A 23,958-nucleotide genomic window follows, 5' to 3' on the forward strand; every position below is an offset into this window, starting at 1 on the left:
AAAATAGTGTCCCTTCTTTTCCAGCACCTTTAAAACCAGATCTTACAATCAAGAAAACTGGTTTGAAGTGTGTTTCTTAATTACTAGGGCACATGTTATATGTCTATATTCTCTTCTCGTAGCATTCTTAGCTATTTAACTCTGTTGTCATTCCTACTATTTGGGTTATGTAACCTTCTTTCCTGCACACAATAGCTTCTCCCAGTTCCATTTATTTCTCAAGTTCATCTCTTAGAAACATACTGAGTTGGATCCCTCCTAACACTCTACTCCCACCCCAGATATACACATACACACTTGACTTCCTCCATCTTCACTGTGGCTGAGGACAGATGTTCCTCCTGGAGCAGTGTAGTTCACTGCCTCTAGCAGAAGATTTGAAGATACCCATCCCACTTGTAAGGAAAAAGGAAGCAGGAGAACCAAAGGTAAGCCAAGAAACGTGCATTTCTCAGATAACCTCCTGGTCAGCAATCTTTGTCTTCTTACCATTGTGGTGTCTCATACTTACATTAACTTCTCCTGCATGCGTTCAATTATAGCCATTACTTCAAGATACTTTGGGGCCAATGTACCTTCATTAGCTGATTCTCTCTGACAAAGAAAGTATGTACTATGAATGAACTGAGAGTCCCAAAGATAAATAGCCTCTTTCTTCAGTATGTTCTGGACCAAGCCTTCTTTTTCTACTATTCATGTTTATATAGCAGATGATTAAGCACACTCTTAATACCAAAGAAGAATAGGGATTTCCTGTGGCCAAATACCATACCAGCTTGCAAATTATTCACACTCTGGTGGACATAAATTTGATTAGAGTTGTAAAGAAGAAGCAGGGGGAACAATATCAACAAAAAGAAGCAGGGAAAGAAGAAAAGGTTTAAAAAATAAAGAGAAGGGTAAACATGTTTCTTTAATTAAGTTAAAGATCAAGGAAATTAACTGTATTTATCTTATTAATAATTTACTTCATTAAGCACATAACAAATTGCAAATTGTAAAATTCAATAAGGTCTTTCAGTTCCTTAGGGAACTTCATAAATATCAAGGCAGAGAAAATATGAAAAAAACAAAACAAAACCTCTTTTACTTATTTTGACTCTATATTCCAGAAAACAAAATAAGAGGAAGATAAAAGAGAAAATTCAGAAGACAAAAACTATAAGCATATTTTAAAATGAATATTATGAGACATTTTCCTAGAACTGTGTACTTTTAAAAATCTCATTTGTTCATGTTTCCCAAACAGAGGCAAGTAAAAGTTAAACCCCACCTTACAGATGGAAAGGGAGATCTCAGAGGATAGGCAGCCTGCCATAATCACACAGTGATCTAGCGGGTTAAAGCAAAACCCTCATCTAGGCCTCTCCATCCTCAAACACACATTCCATTGCACTATGCTTGCTTTTTCTAAAAGCAAACCAGCGAAAAGAAACTGTATCAAACATTGTCACTTTTACTCTAGCTCTTTTACTCTCTTCTTATTTTCCCAGTCACATATTTTCCTCTTTTTGTTTTGTTTCCCCTTTGGGCAGTTTGGGAAGTAAATGCTGTCTTTGTTCAGCCTGGACCAGCAACCTGTGATGTGGCTGTGCCTATACAACACATACTACTAATTTATTTGTTCTTTGAATCCAAAAGAAAGGCTTTCAGAGCAGAGCCATCTGGAAATGCAATTCCACACATGATTTATATAGCTGCATGAAACAGTTTTAATTGTAGGTGGAAACCAAAGTAAACCAGGACTGTACTCTGCCGTGTACATTTGAGCCTTCCGACTCTATTAATTCAACAGACAGATATTTAGTTACAATGTGCGAGGAAAACATCCCTCTGTTTTAACAGCAGCAAGTATAGATTAATATTTTGTGGTCCATTTCAAACCCTTCAGCAGGAAATTCCCATGGTCCAAAATGCTGGACGTTGGGCTTCTAGAATTATGGCCTCCCCTATGTACGCCAGGTGACAACCTTCCCTGCATCACCCATGTACTGACACAGATGTCTCAAGGCTTATCACAGATACTGCCTTGGGCCCTCTTCTCATATTTTGAAGCTTCCTCTGGCTTTTATGCTCTTTTACCAGCTGTATAATAGAGACAAACGTGGGCCGCACAGCTCTTGGAAGCAATCGCATTAGACCTTTCTTGTTCGTGCCAACCTGCTGTAGCTTTGAGCTAGTCTCTCTCTCTGACTCCAATTACGCCTTTGGCCTTTTTGGCTTGGTCTTCCTGAGGTTTGACTCTACTAATGGACTTTAGATTGGACTAATATCTCTGGCTTGAGACTATCTCAGGGAGGATCTGGCTCTAGACCCAGTTCCTTGGAATCCAACACTCAGTACTGAACTCCTAGCCAGCCACAGTGCCCCTGTCACCTTTGGACATATTTTCTGGAACCAATTCCAAGGACTCTTCCCTGCTGCTGTTATAAGATGGGTAACTTAGTTACTGCTCTTAATACCTATGCCTGGGGTACATGGTATTGTGGGAGGAAAACACAGGCTTCTAAGGGCCTCCTTCAGCTTGGTGAAAAAATACTGCTGACCCCCCAAGTCTGGCCCCTACTCTACCTTTCAAAGGAGTTCATAGGTGATCCAGCAAAATCTCTCATTTTCCTCATACTTACAACTCTTTACAGACAGCCAGGACCTATGGTTTGAAGATAGGCCTAAAAGAGATGGTTTCTAACATCTTGCTTGTTAAAGTAGCTGAGCTGCAGGCAACCCAACTCATGCAGCCAGGCGGCAGTGCTTAGGGTCCACTGTAGCTCTGAGCACTTTGGGTAGCCTCAGGGAGAACCTGCTGAATTTAGTCATCCCGTATCTCCACCATTCGGTTGCAATGTTAGAGCTCAGGCTGCTTCTCCTCCAGGGACAACTTTGGCATGAGTCCAGTTCAGAGAGGGCCACAAGGGGTGCCCTGCAACAGGATCTCAGACCTGATTAAACTGGGCTGCACCTGAAGGCAGAGCGGCCTTTCCCCAGGATGAGCAGAGGCAGAGTCAATGCTGCTTACTGGGGTCACTTGATTCACCAGTGAATCAGGCAAGTGCCAAGTTGGGTACTGCCTGAAACAGGCACAGCAGGCCAAGCTTTGTACATGGTTCCTGCTTTGAGTATGGTCTTCAGGAATTCCCACAAAGTCCTAATTTCCAGCTAATTGAGGAGAGTTTTGAATAATTGATAGTTCACCCCTTCTCCTCCTAGTTATGGTGGACACTAGGGCATCAGGTAACGATATGAATGAGGCCCTGGTTTAGCAGGCCAAGCAATTAGCCTGTCCAAGCTGGTGGTGACTTACCACCACTACTCCTGTTATCACTCATATCTCAACCCCCAGAAAATCCTGTGCTGGAGTCATCTGAAGGAGGAGAATTCTCCGTGCTCAGGTCCCTAGCCTCCCAGTGGTCTGGAGCTACTTCTCACTGGAAACCCAGAACCCAGCTATCTCTTGGCACTCTCCTGCTCTATAACTCAGCTCCCAGAGACAAGACAAGTTATACCTGCAAACCACAAGGTTTCTGCTTCCCTATCCCTACCTTCCTTTTCTCTTTCCTTCCCCAGTGTCAATCAAACGTACTGCCTCTTGGGAGTTGTGTTTTCAGACCAGAAAGAGAGAGTGCCACTGCCCAATACGACTGGTGCCTTGGATCTGTATCCTTGCTAAATGGTTGCTTATGTTCTTAGGGCCAGAGGCTAAGTGTCTGTCAAAAAATAAATAAATTTTTTTTAAATAAAGGAAAAACAAACAAGCAAACAAAAGCAAAGGAAAATTTTACAGTGAAACTTCTGAAACTTTAAACTGCCTTCAGGGAGCCCCAGTGTCTTTGTGAATGGAAGGAGCACAGAGCCAAGGCCCTTCCTGCCCCATGGAGCCTGCAGTGCAGTCCAAATCAAGACAGCACTTTCCCCAGCTCCACTTCCTGCCCCGAATCTATGACCTCACAAGCCAGGTCAAGGACTCTTCATTCTCTGGGTACCAACATCTCCAAAGATCAACCTTGTCTTCACTTGCCTAGCACAGTTAGGGCCCCTCTGTTTGAGTACCTCGTGATCCCTTTCTACCTGTCCAGTGGTCCAGCCACCATCCCATAAGATGAATGTGATTCTTCTTTACCTCCAGGAATTTGCAAGTACATCTGGATGGCATCTTAGTCTACTCCCCAGGCCTTATGGTCAATGAGAACCTGGACAGTTTGGTCTTCAGTGATCTATAGTAGAACATTAGCAACTTTTCAAAGCCTAGAGATAGACTTTCTGGGCCCCATCGTCCTCAGGTGAGCTAGCCACATAGCACCACACTGTACCAGATGGAATTCTGGCATCCTGGAGCAGGAGCCCCACACCACCAAAGACAAGCACCACACCCTCCGTTTTGCCCCAGGCTACAGGTTCCTATTTTCCTGTCAGCTTCCTGACTCACTCTGGACCTGACCCTGATGACTTGCCAGGATAGCATAGCAGAGTTTTCACCTCAGGGGAGCAAATCTGGGGCAGGAGGGCTTTGGGTGGGACTGCTGGGGGTTCTCAAATAGTATAGTGCTACCCTTTACCTGCCTTTTTAAAATATGTCTCATGACATTGCATTTGCATTGCTTACCCTTACATCTTTGCCTCACAGTCTTAATGACTGACATATTAACATATAATTTTAGAAACTTGTTGAAAAGGCATTACTTTGGGAGAATGTGATCGCAGCCTTCCCCAATCCCCATGTACCACTCTAACTCCAATTTTGCCAGCTCCTGCCTGACTCTCCACATGGTATCTCCCAGTTCTTCCTCCCAGAGTTGGAGCCTATTTCCTACAACCTCCCTGGACACACATCCTTGCAATCTGCCTCTACTTTGGACCATGCTGCCACTTTAGTGATCTAGCTGCCATCCACCAGGACCCTCACCACAGCTCCTCACCCCTACATGCACCAGTGCCTATTCAGATGCGCCAGACTCCTAGCAATGAAATGATTCTTAACTTTGGGGTTTAGAAATTTGATGATGTCTATGGATTTCCGGCACATACCCTGCTTCCCCAAGAAAATGCACAGTATGAAAACACATACAAAATGGTGCATACCATTTCAGGGGATTAGTGGGATGAAGCCCACTCAGAGACTCCTAAAGTCATGGCATCCTGTACAGAGAGATACCAATCTAGAGCTGACTTAAGTGTGAATGGTCTTAGAACATTTGTGAAGGAATTTAAAATCTGCTTTCCTACTGAGTTTCCATAGCTACTGTCTAAAGGTTTCCAATTTCCCAATAATTCGTTTTTTTTTTTAATTTATTTAATTTATTTTATTTATTTATTTTTGGCTGCATTGGGTCTTTGTTGCTGTGCATGGGCTTTCTCTAGTCGCGGTCAGTGGGGGCCACTCTCTGTTGCGGTACGCGGGTCTCTCACTGCGGTGGCCTCCCCTGTTGCAGAGCACGGGCTCTAGGTGCATGGGCTTCAGTAGTTGTGGCTCGCAGGCTCTAGAGCGCAGGCTCAGTAGTTGTGGCACACAGGCCCAGCTGCTCCGCGGCATGTGGGATCCTCCCGGACCAGGGCTCGAACCCGTGTCCCCTGCATTGGCAGGCAGACTCCCAACCACTGTGCCACCAGGGAAGCCCCCCAATAATTCTTGTGGTATGTTCTTATCACAGTTATCAATAGAGTCTGCTGAATGAATATATTTAAAACTTGGTCAAATATTGACCAAGACATTGTTAAGGAAAGGGATGAAATGCTGATTTTAAAATGAGGTTTAGGACTTCCCTGGTGGCACAGTGGTTAAGAATCCTCCTGCCAATGCAGGGGACACGGGTTCGAGCCCTGTGAGAAGATCCCACATGCCGCGGAGCAACTAAGCCCGAGCGTCACAGCTACTGAGCCTGCGCTCTAGAGCCCACGAGCTAGAGCCCACGAGCCACAACTACTGAAGCCCGTGCGCCTAGAGCCTGTGCTCTGCAACAAGAGAAGCCACCGCAATGAGAAGCCCACGCACCGCAAGGGAAGAGTAGGCCCTGCTCACCGCAACTAGAGAAAGTCTGCGAGCAGCAACGAAGACCCAACACAGCCAAAAATAAAATAAATAATTAATTAATTTAAAAAATTAAGTAAAATAAAATGAGGTTTAAAGAAGAGAATGAAAAGTTTTTATAAAGCTAAGGTGAACAAACGAGTTTTTCCAAGGATGATGATGCTGGGAGAAAAAAATATCTGGAAAATATGTTACTTAGGAGTTCTCTTGGAAAAGCTAAAAGTTATGTTAGATCCATATCATTTTTACAAATGTTAAATTTCCTAGTTTTTTTCCCTCTAGTTTTGAATTTCCTAGTTGAGTTTCAGCTACATACCCAAGAAGACAATGCATCTGTTCCAAACAGAGGTTGGGAATGGACATTTTCGTCTACTCCAATGACTCGAATGAGTTTTTCCTTCTCTGTAGATGTTGAAGGTTTCTAGGGCATGGAAATACCACGGACGTGTTAGTGAGCTGGTGTGTGACACAGTGGCATGGCAAGCTGTCTGGCACCATGTCTGAAGCTTTCGTTTTCCATTTGCTTTAATCATTCAACAAGCATTTTTGAAGACTTACAGGAAACACTGTGGGAGAAATTAGTGGGGATGGGGAAGTGGGGACAAGGGGAGATAACTGTGAGAAAAACAAAGAGGATTTCTTCCGGACCTCAGGAACTCACAGAACAGTGGGAGAGATAAGCAATAAAATAATTATGGTCTACATGATTACTTTTAGCATAGAGGTGCGTACCAAGAGCTATGTGCACCCAGAAAAGGGCCCTGCATTCTGTCTAGACACTCAGCGATTTTTTTACAGAGAAAATGATATTTGAAAGCTGAAGAGGAGTTTGTAAAATAGAGAAAAAAGGGCCTGAACTAAGGCCACAGAAGAAGGGAAGGAGGGGATTTAAAAGGTATGACAGGGCTTCCCTGGTGGTGCAGTGGTTGAGAATCTGCCTGCCAATGCGGGGGACACGGGTTCGAGCCCTGGTCTGGGAAGATCCCACATGCCGCGGAGCAACTAGGCCCGTGAGCCACACCTACTGAGCCTGCGCGTCTGGAGCCTGTGCTCCACAACAAGAGAGGCCACGATAGTGAGAGGCCCGCGCACCGCGATGAAGAGTGGCCCCCGCTTGCCACAACTAGAGAAAGCCCTCGCACAGAAACGAAGACCCAACACAGCCATAAATAAATAAATAATTTTAAAAAAAGAAAAAAAAAAAAGGTATGACAGATTTAGTGGCCAAAAAATAATATTTTCCATTTATTTTGCCTTTTATATGCCAAGCACTGTACCAGAAGTAAAACAGAAAATGCTGGTGAAAAGAGGCTTTGGTGTTATATAATATTTTTGTTCTGTTGTACTGCATGTAGAGTGAGTAGAGGATCTATGTCACAGCCTGGGGTCATGCCAACATTTAAACTATTCACAAAAGAAACACCCCAGGGAAGTAAGTTAAGACAAAATGGAGAGTGATCATGAGTTCTGAAAGCTAAAGACAATAGTAGTCCACCCAGGAATTAGCGAGGGCTCTTATGCCAGACTAAACTAGGTTTGAATGCTGGTTCTGCCATTTATAGCTATATGATTTTCAGTAAGTCAGTCAACCTTTCTGAGCTTCAGTTTTCTTATCTGTAAAATGGGGGCAATAATATTTACCTTGAGGTTGTGTTGTATAGATAAGAGTTAACATGTGCAAAGCATATAGGTCATGGTAGGCACACAATTATCGGTAGTTACCATTGTATTTTCATTACTATTATTATTACAGATGCCCCAAGAAGGGTTGTTTTTACTACTACTGCCACAGCAGGGGTGGAGACAGGATAAGGAACAGAGAGGTGTGGATGGCCTGGGGGGAGTGAGAAAAGGCAGCTCAGAATGGGAGCTGAAGAAGTGGAGACAAGGAGTTTAAACAACTATTTGAAAAATATGGCAATGAAGGGATAAAGAAACAGCATCAGGGTGAGAGGTAGATTGTGTAGTTAACAGTAGTATAGGTGAATGAGGCTAGTGAGAAATGGCTGAATTTAGAAAGGAAGAGGAACACCCTATCCTTGGAAAATAAAGAGATAAGTGTGTCTGCAGGTATGATTAAACCTATATGAGGAAAGGAAAGAAGTTGAAGAGTTCACTCCAGATGAGCTATTTCTATTTTCAATGGTGTGTATATATATATATATTCATTATATATTCATCCTTTAAAAATATAAAGGAGTGTATAAAATTGATGCCTAATAAGAACCTGCAGTATAAAAAAAACAAACAAAACAACTAATACTAAACTTTCATTGGGTTATTTGTATGGAAATATGTTAATATAAATGTTTCAGACATTACATGAAAAAAAAAAAATATAAAGGAAAAGGAAAAAAATACTAATCTTACCTCTTCTGCTTTCTCTTCTTCCTTTTTCTCCTCAAGTTTCTTATCCTCCATATTTCCTTCTTCATCCTCTTTAAGAAGCTTGTCTGCTTCAGGCGTAGTTAATTCTTTTACAGTGTCCTATGAGACAAAACAATATTATATTATAGCTTAATGGATATAAATATTTTAGAATACTAGCAATATTTCCATTCAAAAGTATTTAATGAGCATTAATTTTGCAACTGGGAACTGTGCTAGTGATAAGGATACAAAGGTTAATAATAATCCCTGCCCTTAAGCAGCTTAGAATTCAGTGGACAAGAAAATGCTATGGCTACATATAGTCACAGAGTAGGAGCACTTAATCCAGATCTGGTATTGGGCAGGGGTGAAAGAGAGGATTAATCAGGAAGGTCTCCTGGAGGACATAATGTCTGAGTTTCTTCTTGAAGGATGAATGAGGAGAAAAAAGATGGCACAAGGGAGTTCCAGGCAGAGAATGTTATTTGCACATGATTGGCTCTGAGAACAAAAGTAGTTCAAGAGGACAGAAACTTAGAGGCAGATGGACAGGGGCACAATCACAGAGGAAGGGCTAGAATATTATGCCAGAGAGATTGGATTTTATCCTGAAGGCAATGAGGTACCTATAAATCGATTGACCTGTTTTGCATTTTAAAACAACCACTCTAGCAACAGGAGAGTAGATTTAAAGAGGAGGAAGGAAGGGAAGGTGGGGTGATTAATTGATTGAATGGATACGGGATGGTGAGGGAAAGGAAGCATCTTGAATGTCACCTGGTATATACATTATATACCACTGCATAGGCCACTGCATAGATGATAATGCCATTCACAGAGATAGTGAACAAAATTGGATAAGCAGGTTTGGGAACATAGATGAATTCAGATTAGGCTGTGTGAGTTTGAGGCACCACTAAGATAGCCAAGTGGAAATAAGCAAATCGCTGAATTTGTGGATCTGAAGTTTAGATTGGAGGGATTTTGGCTAAAGGTAAAGATTTAACAGTTATCTACATTTAGTTAAAGCCAAGGAAATAAATTATATCGCCAAAGGAGAACTTGTGAAATGACTAGAGGACGAGGACTTAGGACAGGAACCTAGTCACATAAAGGGTCGGGGAAGAAAGAGGAGCCTGCAAAAGAGGGTAAAAGTTGCCTCAGAAGTGTGAGAGGGCCACCAGGAAAGCCAAAAGGGAGGAGAGAAGGAGTAAACAGTGTTGAATATCTCAACGGAGTCTGCACAAATATTGACTGAAGACTGTCCTACAGAAGTTTATTGCAGCGATGCTCATACAACAAAGCTAGATATAAGCTCAGTGCCCACAATAGGAAAATGCGCTTAAAAATTATGGTATAAACCATACAACATTTTATAGCAATTTAAAATTATGCTGCAGAAATTATGTACATGGTATAGAAAAATATTCACAATATATTAGGATATTTTTCCAAAGTGAAAATACCTTTTTTTCCCTGATAACACACTACTGATGTAAAATATTTGAAAGCTACAGAGAAATTAATAATCTGAACCCTCAGAGGTAACAACTTCTATCACTTTGCTGAATATTCTTCTAGTCTGCTTTATACACATATAAACATGTTCATACAAATGAAATAATAATATATGTTATGTTCCCTAATCTGCTTTTCTCAATAACATATCATGGGTGACTCTTATTTCACTACATAATCATCTATCTGTACAGAATCCTATTATTTGAATGTACCATAATTTATGAAACCAATTCCCTATTGATCAATATTTATATTGTTTCTGATATTTTGCAATTATAAATAATGTTGTAATTAATATTCTTATACAGATATATGTTAGAATTATCAGATAGACTACATAGTTATATTTACACTTTTAAAGAAATAAGGGATCGAAACTGCAAAAGATTACAAAAATAATCAGACTTGAAAAGGAACCAAACAGAACTTCAACAATTAAATTTAAAACTCAACAGAAGATATTTTAAAAAGGCTCTTCACGGTTGGGGCATGAGGTCTAAGAAGCGGAAGAGAGAAAGTGCACGCCCCATTCCCATTAAGGATCGCCTAGCGTCTTCACTGTCCCTACGTGGCTCAGCGCGAACCCCGCCCTTTCCGCTTGGTGGCTTGGAGGGCAACGGAGAGGGAGCGTAATTTCGTGGGCGCAACTCTGCGTCACACACCCTCGGCAGAAGTTATGCCCGCAGCTGATGGGCACAGGATCCTTTAAGTAATCCAGGCAGATGGCACACACCGCTTCCTCCTGAAGTGTCTGCAAGGCGTTGGGAGCAGCGGCATAGCCAGCCATCTTAACGCGCTGCCGGTTGGTATGGATGCGTCAGCTCACAGCTGAGAAGCGGGGGACACACCTGCAGGCCTGCCTCCAAGCTACGCTGGTGATCCAAAGCTGTCCCCAACCCTGCTCTGCCTACTCGGGCCCTCAGAGAAGCCTTGCTCCCCTCTCTCAGACTCTCCCCAGCTTTAAGTGCGAAAGCCCCAGGCCCGAACTCACAGCTGCCCTCGGAAGGCAGTGGGGGCGGAACCAGGCTGCGGCCCCCACTTCCCTTCGAGACTCAGCGTGCAAACTCAGCTCTCTCCACGTTTCTCGCCTCCCTCCCGGTTTGCTTGACCCGGCAACGTCCACCTCAGGCGTCCACCTCAGAAGCCGGCGCTCCTCACCCCGCCCTCCCGGTTTGCCTGACCCGGCGGCGTCCACCTCAGAAGCCGGCGCTCCTCACCCTGCCAGAGGTGACCGAAAATGACGTAAGCGCGTTAACCCACACTCAAGAGGGGGCGGACTGGGCGGACGGAGGGCCACCTCTCCATGGTTTCCCCCCGGCGACGTGCCCCCCGGAAACCCCTGCAGCCCATCCAGCCGCCTCAGACAGGAAAGACGGCCTGGTCACAATGGGTAGAGGCGGCGAGAGAATCAGTTTAAGCCACTGAGCGCTCTAATCAGCCAGACGCAGAGCGTCCAACAGCCGCTCAGGAAAGCCCGTCCCCAGATGCACCCAAAAGGGTAGGGACTGCAGCGGCCGACCTCTGGTGCTCTCGTGCACTTCCGGCCCCTCTACCCAGAGGCCTTTGCGGTAGGGAGGATTCCATCTTCACTGCTGCAGCGCTCCAGGGTGTGGTCTGTAGCAACCTGGTGGGATCGAGCTCGCTGCGCAGTTGGGTGGCGGTGAGATCAAAGAATCTCGCGTGAAGACTTGGGTGCTTCCAACTTTCCTCAGACCAATTCACCCCTTTCTTGCTGCCTACCCTCAGCAGGCACCAACTTCGCCTGTGGATCTTTTTACCTCCATCTATAATCCTTCCATTCACCATCCACGCATGCATCCACCCACCCAAATAACCATTCATTTTTCATCCATCCCTCTATCTCTCCATCCATCCATCATATGCATGCATCACCCATCCATCCATTTATCCATCCAATTTCATCTATCCACATTATAGGAACAAAAAAATGAGTTAAGGCATGATTGTTCCTTCAAGGAGTATAGCGTTATAGGTGAGTGGTCGTCCTTCACTGAAGGTTCACAAGGTTTATTTTTTTCTATTTTTAACTTGACCCTCAGTAAGAAGTACATTGCACATATTGATCCAATACAGACTTGCACGTATATGACAGAAACAAAATTGGGGGAAATTGTTCTTTTCCTCAGGGCGTTCAAGTCACTCTGATATGTTCTGTTTTACTTCAGTAAGATGCTGTTCAACACCCACTGGAGTGACTGCACCCCTCAATAATTGGTCAGTTTGGTTTGAGGAACTCCACCTGCCCTAATGGAAACTTCAACGAGCCCTGGATCCCTTCCTTTCCCTCTCTGGGCCCAAGCTTGGACTCTAAGTCCCACAGAGCAAGAATGGTAAACGTGCTATTCAACACTGTACACATAGCTCCTCTGTCATAGTGCTGAACATATAGCGAGTACTCCCTACATATCTGCTGAGTAAATAAATGAAACCCAACAAATTAAAAAAAAAAACAACAAAACAAAACAAAAAAACTCAACAGAAAGCTTTAATAGCAGATTAAACTCAGATGAAGAGCAAATTAGTAAATTGGAAAGTAAGTCAGAAGAAATCATCCAGGATGCAATGCAGAGAGACAAGGAGATAGAAAATATGAAAGAAGGTTAAAAGACATGGGGGACAGATTCCAATATATATCCATTCAAAGTTCCAGAAAGAAAGGAGAGAGCAAATATAGTAGAGATAATAATTGAAGAGATGATGACTGAAAATTTTCCAAATCTAATGAAAATTACCCAGCCAAAGAGTCAGAAAACCAAGAGAATCCCACGCAAACTTTGAAAAGAAAAGAAAATCTTCACCCACATGTATCAGAGTGAAACTACAAAATGCCAAAGACAAAAAGAATATCTTAAAAGTAGTCAGAGAGAAGAGATGGATTAACTTCAAAAGAACTGACAGCCGGATTTTCAATTGTCAATTTGGTAACAATAAAATCCAGAAAACAGTGGAAATAGTATCATAATATGTGCTGAGAGAAAAATCATCCTAGAATTGTATACCCAGCAAAAAAAAATTTAAGAATGAGGGTGAAATAAAGATATTTTCAGACAAACAAAAATTGAGTTTGCCTCCAACAGATCCTCACTCATGAAAATTCTAAAGGCTAAGGCAGAATGAAAGAGGAGAAGAATTATTCAATGCAATTAGATAAGAAAAAGCAATTAAAGGCATAATAATTGAAAGAAAGAGGTAAAACTGTCTCTATTTGTAGGTGATTTGATTGAATATCTGGAGAACCCAAAAGAATCTATTGAAAAACTACTGAAACAATAAAATAATTTAGTAGAGTCACCGTACATAAAATTAAAATACAGGAATCAGTAATATATACACAGTTACCAATTAGAAGATATAATGGAAAAGAAGATCTCATTTAAAATACCAAAAAATAAAATAAAATACTCAGGCCTACCTTATAAGCAACGTGCAAAATGAGCAAACTATAAAACAGTACTGAAAGGCATAAAAGTAGACATCCTATATCTCATATTCTTCATAGAACAACTCAACAGCATAAATATGTCTGTTCTAAGTTAATATATAAATTTAATATCATCCCAGTTTTTAAGAATCATATATTTTCTAGAGGTAGATTATATAGAAGAATAAGTAAGCAAGAATGGCCATAAAACACCTGAAAGGGCTTCCCTGGTGGCGCAGTGGTTGAGAATCTGCCTGCCAATGCAGGGGACACGGGTTCGAGCCCTGGTCTGGGAAGATCCCACATGCCGTGGAGCGACTAAGCCCGTGAGCCACAATTGCTGAGCCTGCGCGTCTGGAGCCTGTGCTCCGCAACGGGAGAGGCCACGATAGTGAGAGGCCCGCGCACCGCGATGAAGAGTGGCCCCCACTTGCCGCAACTAGAGAAAGCCCTCACACAGAAACGAAGACCCAACACAGCCGTAAATAAATAAATAAATAAATAAAATTAAAAAAAAAAAAAAAAGAAGGCAACATATATTTAAAAAAAAAAAAAAAACACCTGAAAAAGATCAGCGAGGAAGGGCTGGCCCTACCAGATCTAAAAAAAGCCTCAATAATTAAAAGATTGTGGTGATGACTTGTGAATAGACAGATTAATATAAAATAATAGAAAACCCAGAAATAGACTTAGGTTGAATATAGCTATTTTCAAATATTAGAAATACTGTACCAGAATAGATGGAAATACTATAATGTGGGAGACAAATCAGCCCTTTCATATCAACCCAAAAGACTGAACTAGGACCAGTAGGTAGAAAAAAAGCTACAGGGAAACATGTATCATTTAGTTCAATAAAAGAATAATGTTCTAATTGTCACTGCTCACCAAAAACGAAGGGACTAACTCTGAAAGATCTCCATCACTTCAGATACTCAAACATAGGCATAATGATGAAGCATAGGTGTTATACTAAGATTGACGCATCAGATGGTTGGCTGAATTCAACCACCTTTAAAATCCTTTTTGTTCTTAAGTCTCTGTGATTCTGTATAGGTCTTGAATTTTTTCCTAGATGTGATGTGCAGCCAAGATCATGTCTATGGTACTTCACTAAGTTTCTAAAACTGTACTGTAATTAAGATGTATAATGTTGTTGAGATCATTCAGTGGTTAATTCAAAATAATTCTGGCCAAGACATGGGCAGCAAAGAAAAATGAGAATTTGTTAAAGGTGTATAATTTAGAAAGGTGGTGTTTCTTCAGTGTTTAAATGTAAAATAAGGGAGTTCCCTGGTGGTCTAGTGGTTAGGATACGGACCTTTCACTGCTGTGGCCCAGGTTCAATCCCTGGTTGGGGAACTCTCACAAGCCATGCAGTGTGGCCAAAATTAAAAAATATATTTTTTAAAAATAAATAAATAAATAAATGTAAAATAAAAGTGCTGCAAGTGTGTAGATAGAACCTTCCTTCTTAGACCCAAGAGCATTGACATACATGCCATCAGATCATACCTGTATAGTTTATGGCTCTGATAGCAACAGGAGCTTCTTCAGACTTTGCTGGAGGTGAACTTCCTCAAAGAGACTGAAGTAAAAATAAAGATTTGTGACTCCCATTAAGTACATGATATTCATTGACTTGGGATCCTCAGTAAACAGGTGGTTAAAACTACAGGATTAACATAGTAATATGGAGAGTGTAGAATGAGAAGGGAAAACAAGCCAAGGACAGAATATCAACACTTAAGAGGCAGGCAGAGGTTGAAGACTAAAAGAAGGGTGTGAAAAGAAATAAAGAAGTAGGAGAAAGATGGAATTTTGGTCTTGCAAGGAGAGATTACCAAAAAAGTGAATGGTTAACAAGATCAAATGCTACAGAGAAGTCAGGTTAAATATGGGATTGGAGATACTTAGATCTGGCAATAAGGTCATTAGGGACCTTATAGTAGTTTTAGAGTTTTAAGAAAAGTGATTGTGATAGGAAGGAGGGAAAGAAGTAGTAAAGAAAGAGACAAAATCAAGGGGCGTATTTTTTCAGATGGGAGAGAGACCATGTTTATAGAGAGGAAGGCATTAAAGATACAAAAGAAAGAAGAAAATGTGCATGGGATTAAGTACACAAAGGAAGAAATAACCTTGGATGGGAAGACTGAGACTTCAGTGGGAAGGGAGGAGGGAGGGTGCGTGCAGAAGCAGAGAAGTCTGAGGCTATGACTCAGGAAGTGGCAGGTAACTCCCCTCTGAAAGCCATCCTTTCCTCCATAAAGTAGGAGGCAAAATCACCCTCCAAGAAAGTGAGGAGAGACGTTTGGGTGATGATTCTCTCCTTTAGAAGGGAAAAGAGTTGCCAATGCTCTTGGTCACAACCAAAATTCTCTTCTGATAGAGTAAATGAATGAGGATTCAAAACATTGACTGGAAAAAGTCACAGTACCCTTATCTATTGAAATACTGAAAGAGCATGAATAATGACCAGTGCTAACACATGGCAAATACCTCTTCTCCAAGTAGGTGCCATTTTTCTTCACGTGTCAGTAACTTTATTTTCCTGCCTCTGAGGCCAGAAAGGAGGTGAGAGCATGTGGTGATCCACTCATAACATTCTCTCTGAAAAGAGATAAAAGATAATCACTAAGCAGAAAAAATCATATTACACCAACTCATTTATTCACTCACTCCTACTGAGGAACTGCTAAGAACAATTCCTCTAAATATAACTCCATTCAATTAACTTTGTATCAGTTCAGTTCAAAGATTTGTGCAGAAGTGATTTTCTATTAATATAGACCTAAGTCATATCATCACTTATGGACAGGGTTTGGGATCTGGGTTGAAATGGGACAAGTAGTGAAGTGCTATAAAACTAGATGCAGAAAGATTCTTGGATTTACTAAGGCCTAATGGTTTGTCTCAATAAATATTATGCAACTGACCAGGGTCAACTATAATTGTATAACAATAACAACAGCAAACACTTACATTGCACTTAATTATATGCCAGACTCTGTTCTAAGTATTGTGCATTATCAACTCATTTGATCCTCATTATGAGACTATTACTATCCTCATTTTTTAAGATGAGGAAACTGAGGAACAGAGCAGTTAAATATCTCGCTCAAGGTCACATATACTACATTTATGCACTGTGCTTCAATTCTAATCCAGGTGGCCAGGGCTCTTAACCACTACAAAAATATTATTTCCCCTGCCCCCAATAAAGTGAATGAGTAAAGAGTTGAAGCACTTTTTTGGAAAAGGTGCTCACCCCTTATCTATTGAGATACAGGATTTCACCATAGCAGGTCTCATCCCTGAAAAGAGAATAGAAAAACTACATTTACTTTACCAAGATCTTCTAACAGCTAAGACCTGGTTTCAATGTTTAAAAAATGTATTATTCCTTATTAGTGAGAAAAAGCAGAGGGAACTAGGAAACATTATTTCCTCTGGGGAAGGTGATCTGTTCACTCACACCCACTTTAGGTCCTTAAAATAACCCATAAAAAGCAGTACTACGTCTCACATTTTTCCCATGATTAGACTTATTTTTAATTGTGGAATTACTGTGAAATGTCAGAGCCAAAAAATAAAAAAAATCAAATCCAAACCCTTGTGTTATGGATAAGGAATGGAAGCCTCTATAGGTAAAATAAGTTTACCACAGCTCTGTTAATGTCACTGATAAGTTTAAATTCTGCATTCAAAGGGTTAGGTTGATGTCTTACTGCATATCAGAAAAGAGGGTCAAACAAGGGAGATGAAAGTATTAGGTTCTAGTCCTAAGTTCACCTAATTGGTTGTGACTTCTTGAGTAAACTCTTAATAGTCTTCATCTATTAAAAACAAATGAGGTTGTTGGTTTACTCTAGATGACCCCTATGCACTGGGGAGCTGGTAAAAACATTCACTGGCAGTGGGGGGGGGGGGATTCCCTAATTTGTAGCATTTGTTGATTTCCATAGTATATACTCCCACTATGGCAATTTCAATGGTATTCATTAATTCAGTATGTTATCACTGAATGTGGAGTTGGGAAGAGGTCTGCATGGTCGGCTCTTGTAAGCCAGCATGAGCCTGCATCATACCACTGCTCCTAAAGATCCTTCCAACTACAAAATTTGATGCATATTTTAACTTTATCGTACCTAGAACAAAAGCATTTGTTAATTTTGAAAACAGTAATTACATTTAAAAAACTTAGCTCTTCAGAGTTAACTTACCATCCATGAGAAATAATTAAACTATTCTCAGCTGTATTTGCATTCTATGAAGCAGATCCTAGTCATTTTCTTATAAACTTCTGAGACATTGAAAATACTACCATAGGACTTCTGATGGGGAAAATATCAGTGGGAGCCTTTTGATAAAAGTTGCATGGTAATCTATAGAGTCAAGCAAGTTTTTCATAGAGGTAAACAAGTTTTCCTTCAAAACCTCCAACATCACCTTTGACCAGCTATAGACGAGGACAGCTTGGTTGCCAATCAATATACGTGGATCTCCTTCCATCAATACTCTAATTCTGATAATGTCTGATTCAGGGCTGTGTTAATAAATGCTTCCTGTGTGAAGTAAAAAGACTAAAATTCATATCTGGGGTGAAGGAGGATTTAAGAAGGGATGGTCCTAAATGTTAAGCCTATTGTAGTAGATCAAAAACAGGAGAACAAAAGGCTACAGGGATAGTCTTTTATAAGTGATGAGACTACGGTGGTAATGTAGCTATCAAGAATCCATAAGGACTTCTTTGGTGGTCCTGCAGGTAAGACTTCAAGCTCCCAATGCAGGGGGCCTGGGTCCAATCCCTGGTCGGGGAACCAGATCCCACATGCATGCCGCAACTAAGAGTTCACATGCCACAACTAAGAAGTCCGCATGCTGCAACTGAGAAAAGATACCACATGCTGCAACTAAAGATACCGCATGCCACAACTAAGACCCGGTGCAGCCAAGGTAGATAGATAGATAGATAAATAAATAAACAAACAAATAAATTTTTTAAAAACTGTCTAAAAATGGTCCACATCAAAAAAAAAAAAAAAAAAAAAAAGAATCCATCATCTCCAGGTCCCCCCAAAAGGTCAGGAAAGCTGAGATCCCTGAATTTACCTGCTGCAACACTGAAAGAGGCAACTCCCCAGCACCACTCTTCAAAGTCATACTCCTGCTGGAGGGCCAAATCCTGAAACTGGCAGTAGTATCTTGGGCAACATAAAGGAGGTTACTGTAGCCCAAGGTGGATGGCAGGGTCTTGATAGATTACACAGGGCAGAGACGGGAAAGAATGGCATGGAGAGAGTCAATTGCAGCCAGAAGTCAGTTTGGAGGGCACCAGATAGAAGTCTTCTCATTTCCATCACGGTAGGTATTTCTTTGGCATTGAGAAGGGATTTTTCCTTCCCACATGTTCTCAGCACTATCAGGTGCTGGTCAATGTGTGTCTTTTACCAGTCTTGGCCTGATGAAGTTATCTCAGAAACCCTTCCAGGTAGTCTGCTGTTTGCTCAGATTATGACCAAACTTCAGGGCATCAGTGACTCTAAATCTAGACACCTGGCACATTATAGATGATCAACCTAAAGCACTTGAAAAAAGACATCTATCCAGCTTATTGGGGACTAAGTTTCTTCTAGGTTTTCAGCAGCTGGTTCGGCTGTAGCAGACCCAGTGTACTCTCACTGGATGCCAGGACTATTTGACATAGTGCTTCTAAACCTCAAATGAAAACAAGCAATCCTCATTCCCAAGTGAAGCAGCTGGTATGCACTGAGATCAACTTCTTTCAGAAATAGGCACAGGGGTAAGGATCCCAAGAACTGAGTCCTCTTGGAAAACGATCTCCAGCATTTAACTGTAGCACAGCTGTGTGAGGTCAGATTGAATATGCCAGAATCAGGTGGGAGCTAAATAGGGTCATTAGTTACTGGACTGCCTTGATAGTCTTAGGGAACTAGATAATCCCCAGGACTTCATGAGGAAGTAATTTATCTAGGTGGTTATTATGGAAGAGTGGAGTAAGAACCATCAGTAAGAGTGATCAAGCTCCAAAGGATGCTTACTCAAAACGTCTTCCACTCCAGAGCCCGGTCCAGCATCATGCAACTCTCATTTATCAGAAAGGAGCCCAAGAAATATTAGGTTGTGGGAAACCATCACTAATGTCATTCAAATATCAGTCCAGTATGTTCACAAGATGTTCTTCTTCAGGTGCTGGAATGTAGCTGGGTGTGACACAAGCCACACAGCATGTGGGATACAGATAAGGCCATACAAGTCCCAGAGTCTGATGTCATAAGGATTCACATACCACACAGGTTGTTCAGGAAACCAGGGGAAGACAGTAGTCAGGATGGGGATGACTTTGAAATGAAGATAGCCCTAATGAAAGCGGAACTAACCATTAATTTTTTTTTTAAAATAAAGAGTACTGAGGCACTCCCAGGGCAGATGTGTGGCCTGTTGAGCCATAAAATAGTTTGATGTACCCTTGAAAGGCCTCAGGCTCAGGCTTAAAGAGAGGACATATTCATTTGGTAGGAAAAAAGGCCTGAGAATGGGACCAATTAGAGTGTTACTTCTGGTGCAAGAGCAGATCCTCAGCCTCCTCTGATAACACTTCCCCAGTTTATTAATCTGAAATTGCTAGCAAAGGGTTAGTAAATGGGAAACAGCTTAATAGAAGACCTAATTAGCCTTGTGGGAAGTGTAGGTTTCTCAGAGATGGTCAGGTCATGGACCTCCGGTCAGGGCCTGGGGTGGAACAGGCAATGAATGGCCCACTGCAAAAAGCTCTCACAAAATCTCCTAATATGGATGGCTTCTTTTTTTTTTTTTTGGCCATGCCCGCAGCTTATAGGATCTTAGTTTCCTGACCAGGGATATAAACTGGGGCCCCAGTGGTAAGAACACTGAGTCCTAACCACTGGACTACCAGGGAATTCCCTGGATGGCTTTATATAAGTCCCCAAGATCCCCTTAGGAAGCGTCCCTCACAATAATGTCCCCCCGTGTTGCTATAGCTTTAACTTTAATGGGGAGATACACCTCAAAGCATCCTGAATCCTCATTCTAAACTGTCCTTATCTGAAAACATGGTCTCACCACATAGATCTATCCCCATTCAAGTAAATGAGGACTAAGGTGTATTATGGAACAGGCCAGTGAGTCCCCATTACCATCTATGGCAGATCCAGTCTACCAAAACCAGGATATCCACCACACCTGGGGTGGGTAGCAGCAGGCCTGAGAAGATGTGAGCACATTTCCAGATGCACAGTAAGGGCTACAAGCTCCAATAGACTGTTCACTTCAGAGGCACAGCAGTCTGCTATAAACAATACCTCTGAGGTCTTCCCAGAAACAAAACTAAAACTGAGACATTTCAGTTCCTGGATGAGAAGTGAAATATACCTAAAAGAACACATTTTCACATAGTAAAATATTCTTACTCCTCTGACATGTACCCTAGCTATTCATAGTGTTTTATTATTTTAATTTTCTACTGAATGGAATTGCTATTTTAAAATTTGGATTCAGCATCCATAGTTATGAAGTTGATTTCTCTTATATTTACTGGGGCTAAAAAAACTTTGCCAGCTATATGAAATAAACTGGGAAAACTTTCAGTCATTACCTATATTCTTAAACTGCTTATATAGCATGGGGATTACCTGCTCCTTGAAAGTCTGAACTCACTTATCTATGGAGTCCAGGCAAAATTTTGAGGTATTTTGTCTGTTTTTTACAAAGGCATCAATTTCTTCTCTGAAAATTGGCCAGTTTTTTCCTTCTAAAGTTAATGTTACTTTATATTTTCCTAGAAAAGTCTCCATCTCCTAGATACTTTAAAATTTATTAGTAAGATATTACACTTAAAAATTTTTTATAATCCACTTTTTAAAAATGGTGAGATCTATTACATATACAGAAGAATATAAAATACATATGTAGAATTTAATGATAACAGTCATTTAAATATCATACAGGCCAAAGAATAGAAAATTGCCTGCATTCTATATACCAGTCCTGATACACCATAATATATTTATCCATTCCACTGTTTATGGGCAGGTCTCAAAATCATAAGCTCAGCTATACCTTATAAAACTAGAAAAAGAAGAGCAAATTAAACACAAAGTAAGTAGGAAAAAAGGAAATAATAATGAGCACAGTGGAAATTAAGGAAACAGAAAACTAGAGAAAAATTAGTGAAACAAAAAGCTGGGTTGTTGGGCTTCTCTGGTGGTGCAGTGGTTAAGAATCCACCTGCCAATGCAGGCGACACCGGTTTGAGCCCTGGTCCGGGAAGATCCAACATGCCGCAGAGCAACTAAGCCCATGCGCCACGAGTACTGAGCCTGCGATCTAGAGCCCACAAGCCACAACTACTGAGCCCACGTGCCACAACTACTGAAGCCCGTGCACCTAGAGCCCCTGCTCCACAACAAGAGAAGCCACCACAATGAGAAGCCTGCGCACCACAACGAAGAGTAGCCCCCGCTCACTGCAACTAGAGAAAGCCCACATGCAGCAATGAAGATGCAATGAAGCCAAAAAAAAAAAGCTGGGTTGTTGAAATCAAGAAAATTGATAAATCTTTTTATAAACTGATGAGGACAAAAATAGAAAAGACACAAGTATTCAATAACAGGAACAAAAGAGTGGACATCCTATAATTATTAAAAAGATAATGGGAGAATATTGTGAGCAACTCTATGTCAATAAATTAGACAAATTAGATGAAATTACAAATTCCTTACAAGACCATAGTTAATGACGTCACTCAAGAACAGATAATAGAACTACAACCCTGCAGCCTGTGGAACAAAAACCACATTCACAGAAAGATAGACAAGATGAAAAGGCAGAGGGCTATGTACCAGATGAAGGAACAAGATAAAACCCCAGAAAAACAACTAAATGAAGTGGAGATAGGCAACCTTCCAGAAAAAGAATTCAGAATAATGATAGTGAAGATGATCCAGGACCTCGGAAAAAGAATGGAGGCAAAGATCGAGAAGATGCAAGAAATGTTTAACAAAGATTTAGAAGAATTAAAGAACAAACAAATAGAGATGAACAATACAATAACTGAAACGAAAAATACACTAGAAGCAATCATTAGCAGAATAACTCAGGCAGAAAAATGGATAAGTGACCTGGAAGACAGAATGATGGAATTCACTGATGTGGAACAGAATAAAGAAAAAAGAATGAAAGGAACGAAGACAGCCTAAGAGACCTCTGGGACAACATTAAATGCAACAACATTTGTATTATAGGGGTCCCAGAAGGAGAAGAGAGAGAGAAAGGACCCAAGAAAATACTTGAAGAGATTATAGTGGAAAACGTCCCTAACATGGGAAATGAAATAGTCACCCAAGTCCAGGAAGCACAGAGGGTCCCATACAGGATAAACCCAAGGAGAAACACACCGAGACACATAGTAATCAAATTGGCAAAAATTAAAGACAAAGAAAAATTATTGAAAGCAGTAAGGGAAAAATGACAAATAACATACAAGGGAACTCCCATAAGGTTAAAAGCTGATTTCTCAGCAGAAACTCTACAAGCCAGAATGGAGTGGCATGATATACTTAAAGTGATGAAAGGGAAGAACCTACAACCAAGATTACTGTACCCAGCAAGGATCTCATTCAGATTCGATGGAGAAATCAAAAGCTTTACAGACAAGCAAAAGCTACGAGAATTCAGCACCACCAAACCAGCTCTACAACAAATGCTAAAGGAACTTCTCTAAGTGGGAAACACAAGAGAAGAAAAGAACCTACAAAGACAAACCCAAAACAATTAAGAAAATGGTAATAGGGACATACATATCGATAATTACCTTGAACGTGAATGGATTAAATGCTCCAACCAAAAGACACAGGCTTGCTGAATGGATACAAAAACAAGACCCATATATATGCTGTCTACAAGAGACCCACTTCAGACCTAGGGATACATACAGACTGAGGGGAGGGGATGGAAAAAGATATTCCATGCAAATGGAAATCAAAAGAAAGCTGGAGTAGCAATACTCGATTCAGATAAAATAGACTTTAAAATAAAGAATGTTACAAGAGACAAGGAAGGACACTACATAATGATCAAGGGATCAATCCAAGAAGAAGATATAACAATTATAAATATATATGCACCCAACATAGGAGCACCTCAATACATAAGGCAACTGCTAACAGCTATAAAAGAGGAAATTGACAGTAACACAATAATAGTGGGGGACTTTAACACCTCACTTACACCAATGGACAGATCATCCAAACAGAAAATTAATAAGGAAACACAAGCTTTAAATGACACAATAGACCAGATAGATTTAATTGATATTTATAGGACATTCCATCCAAAAACAGCAGATTACACTTTCTTCTCAAGTGCGCATGGAACATTCTCCAGGATAGATCACATCTTGGGTCACAAATCAAGCCTCAGTAAATTTAAGAAAACTGAAATCATATCTAGCATCTTTTCTGACCAAAACACTAAGAGATTAGAAATCAATTACAGGGAAAAAAACGTAAAAAACACAAACACATGTAGGCTAAACAATACGTTACTAAATAACCAAGAGATC

At 41.0% G+C, this 23,958-nt stretch overlaps 1 protein-coding gene across 10 annotated transcripts in view; it reads right to left on the reverse strand.

Moving 5' to 3' along the window:
• AXDND1 (axonemal dynein light chain domain containing 1) overlaps positions 1-23,958 on the reverse strand; it is an 89,409-nt gene that overhangs the window by 10,441 nt on the left and 55,010 nt on the right. For 7 of the 10 annotated variants that reach the window (XM_082465236.1, XM_082465241.1, XM_082465237.1 and 4 more), the window contains 4 exons: positions 15,855-15,965; positions 8,393-8,509; positions 6,339-6,443; positions 512-594 (listed from right to left, as the gene is read on the reverse strand). In XM_082465236.1, coding sequence (XP_082321362.1) covers positions 512-594; positions 6,339-6,443; positions 8,393-8,509; positions 15,855-15,965 — 416 coding nt within the window. Of the gene's footprint in view, positions 1-511; positions 595-6,338; positions 6,589-8,392; positions 8,510-14,870; positions 14,944-15,854; positions 15,966-23,958 lie in introns of those variants that run through there. The other 3 variants (XR_014264700.1, XM_082465239.1, XM_082465235.1) reach the window with 3 other exon arrangements.

The sequence above is a fragment of the Balaenoptera physalus genome, assembly GCF_965194825.1.
Source record: "Balaenoptera physalus genome assembly, chromosome: 1".
Classification (NCBI taxonomy): domain Eukaryota; kingdom Metazoa; phylum Chordata; class Mammalia; order Artiodactyla; family Balaenopteridae; genus Balaenoptera; species Balaenoptera physalus.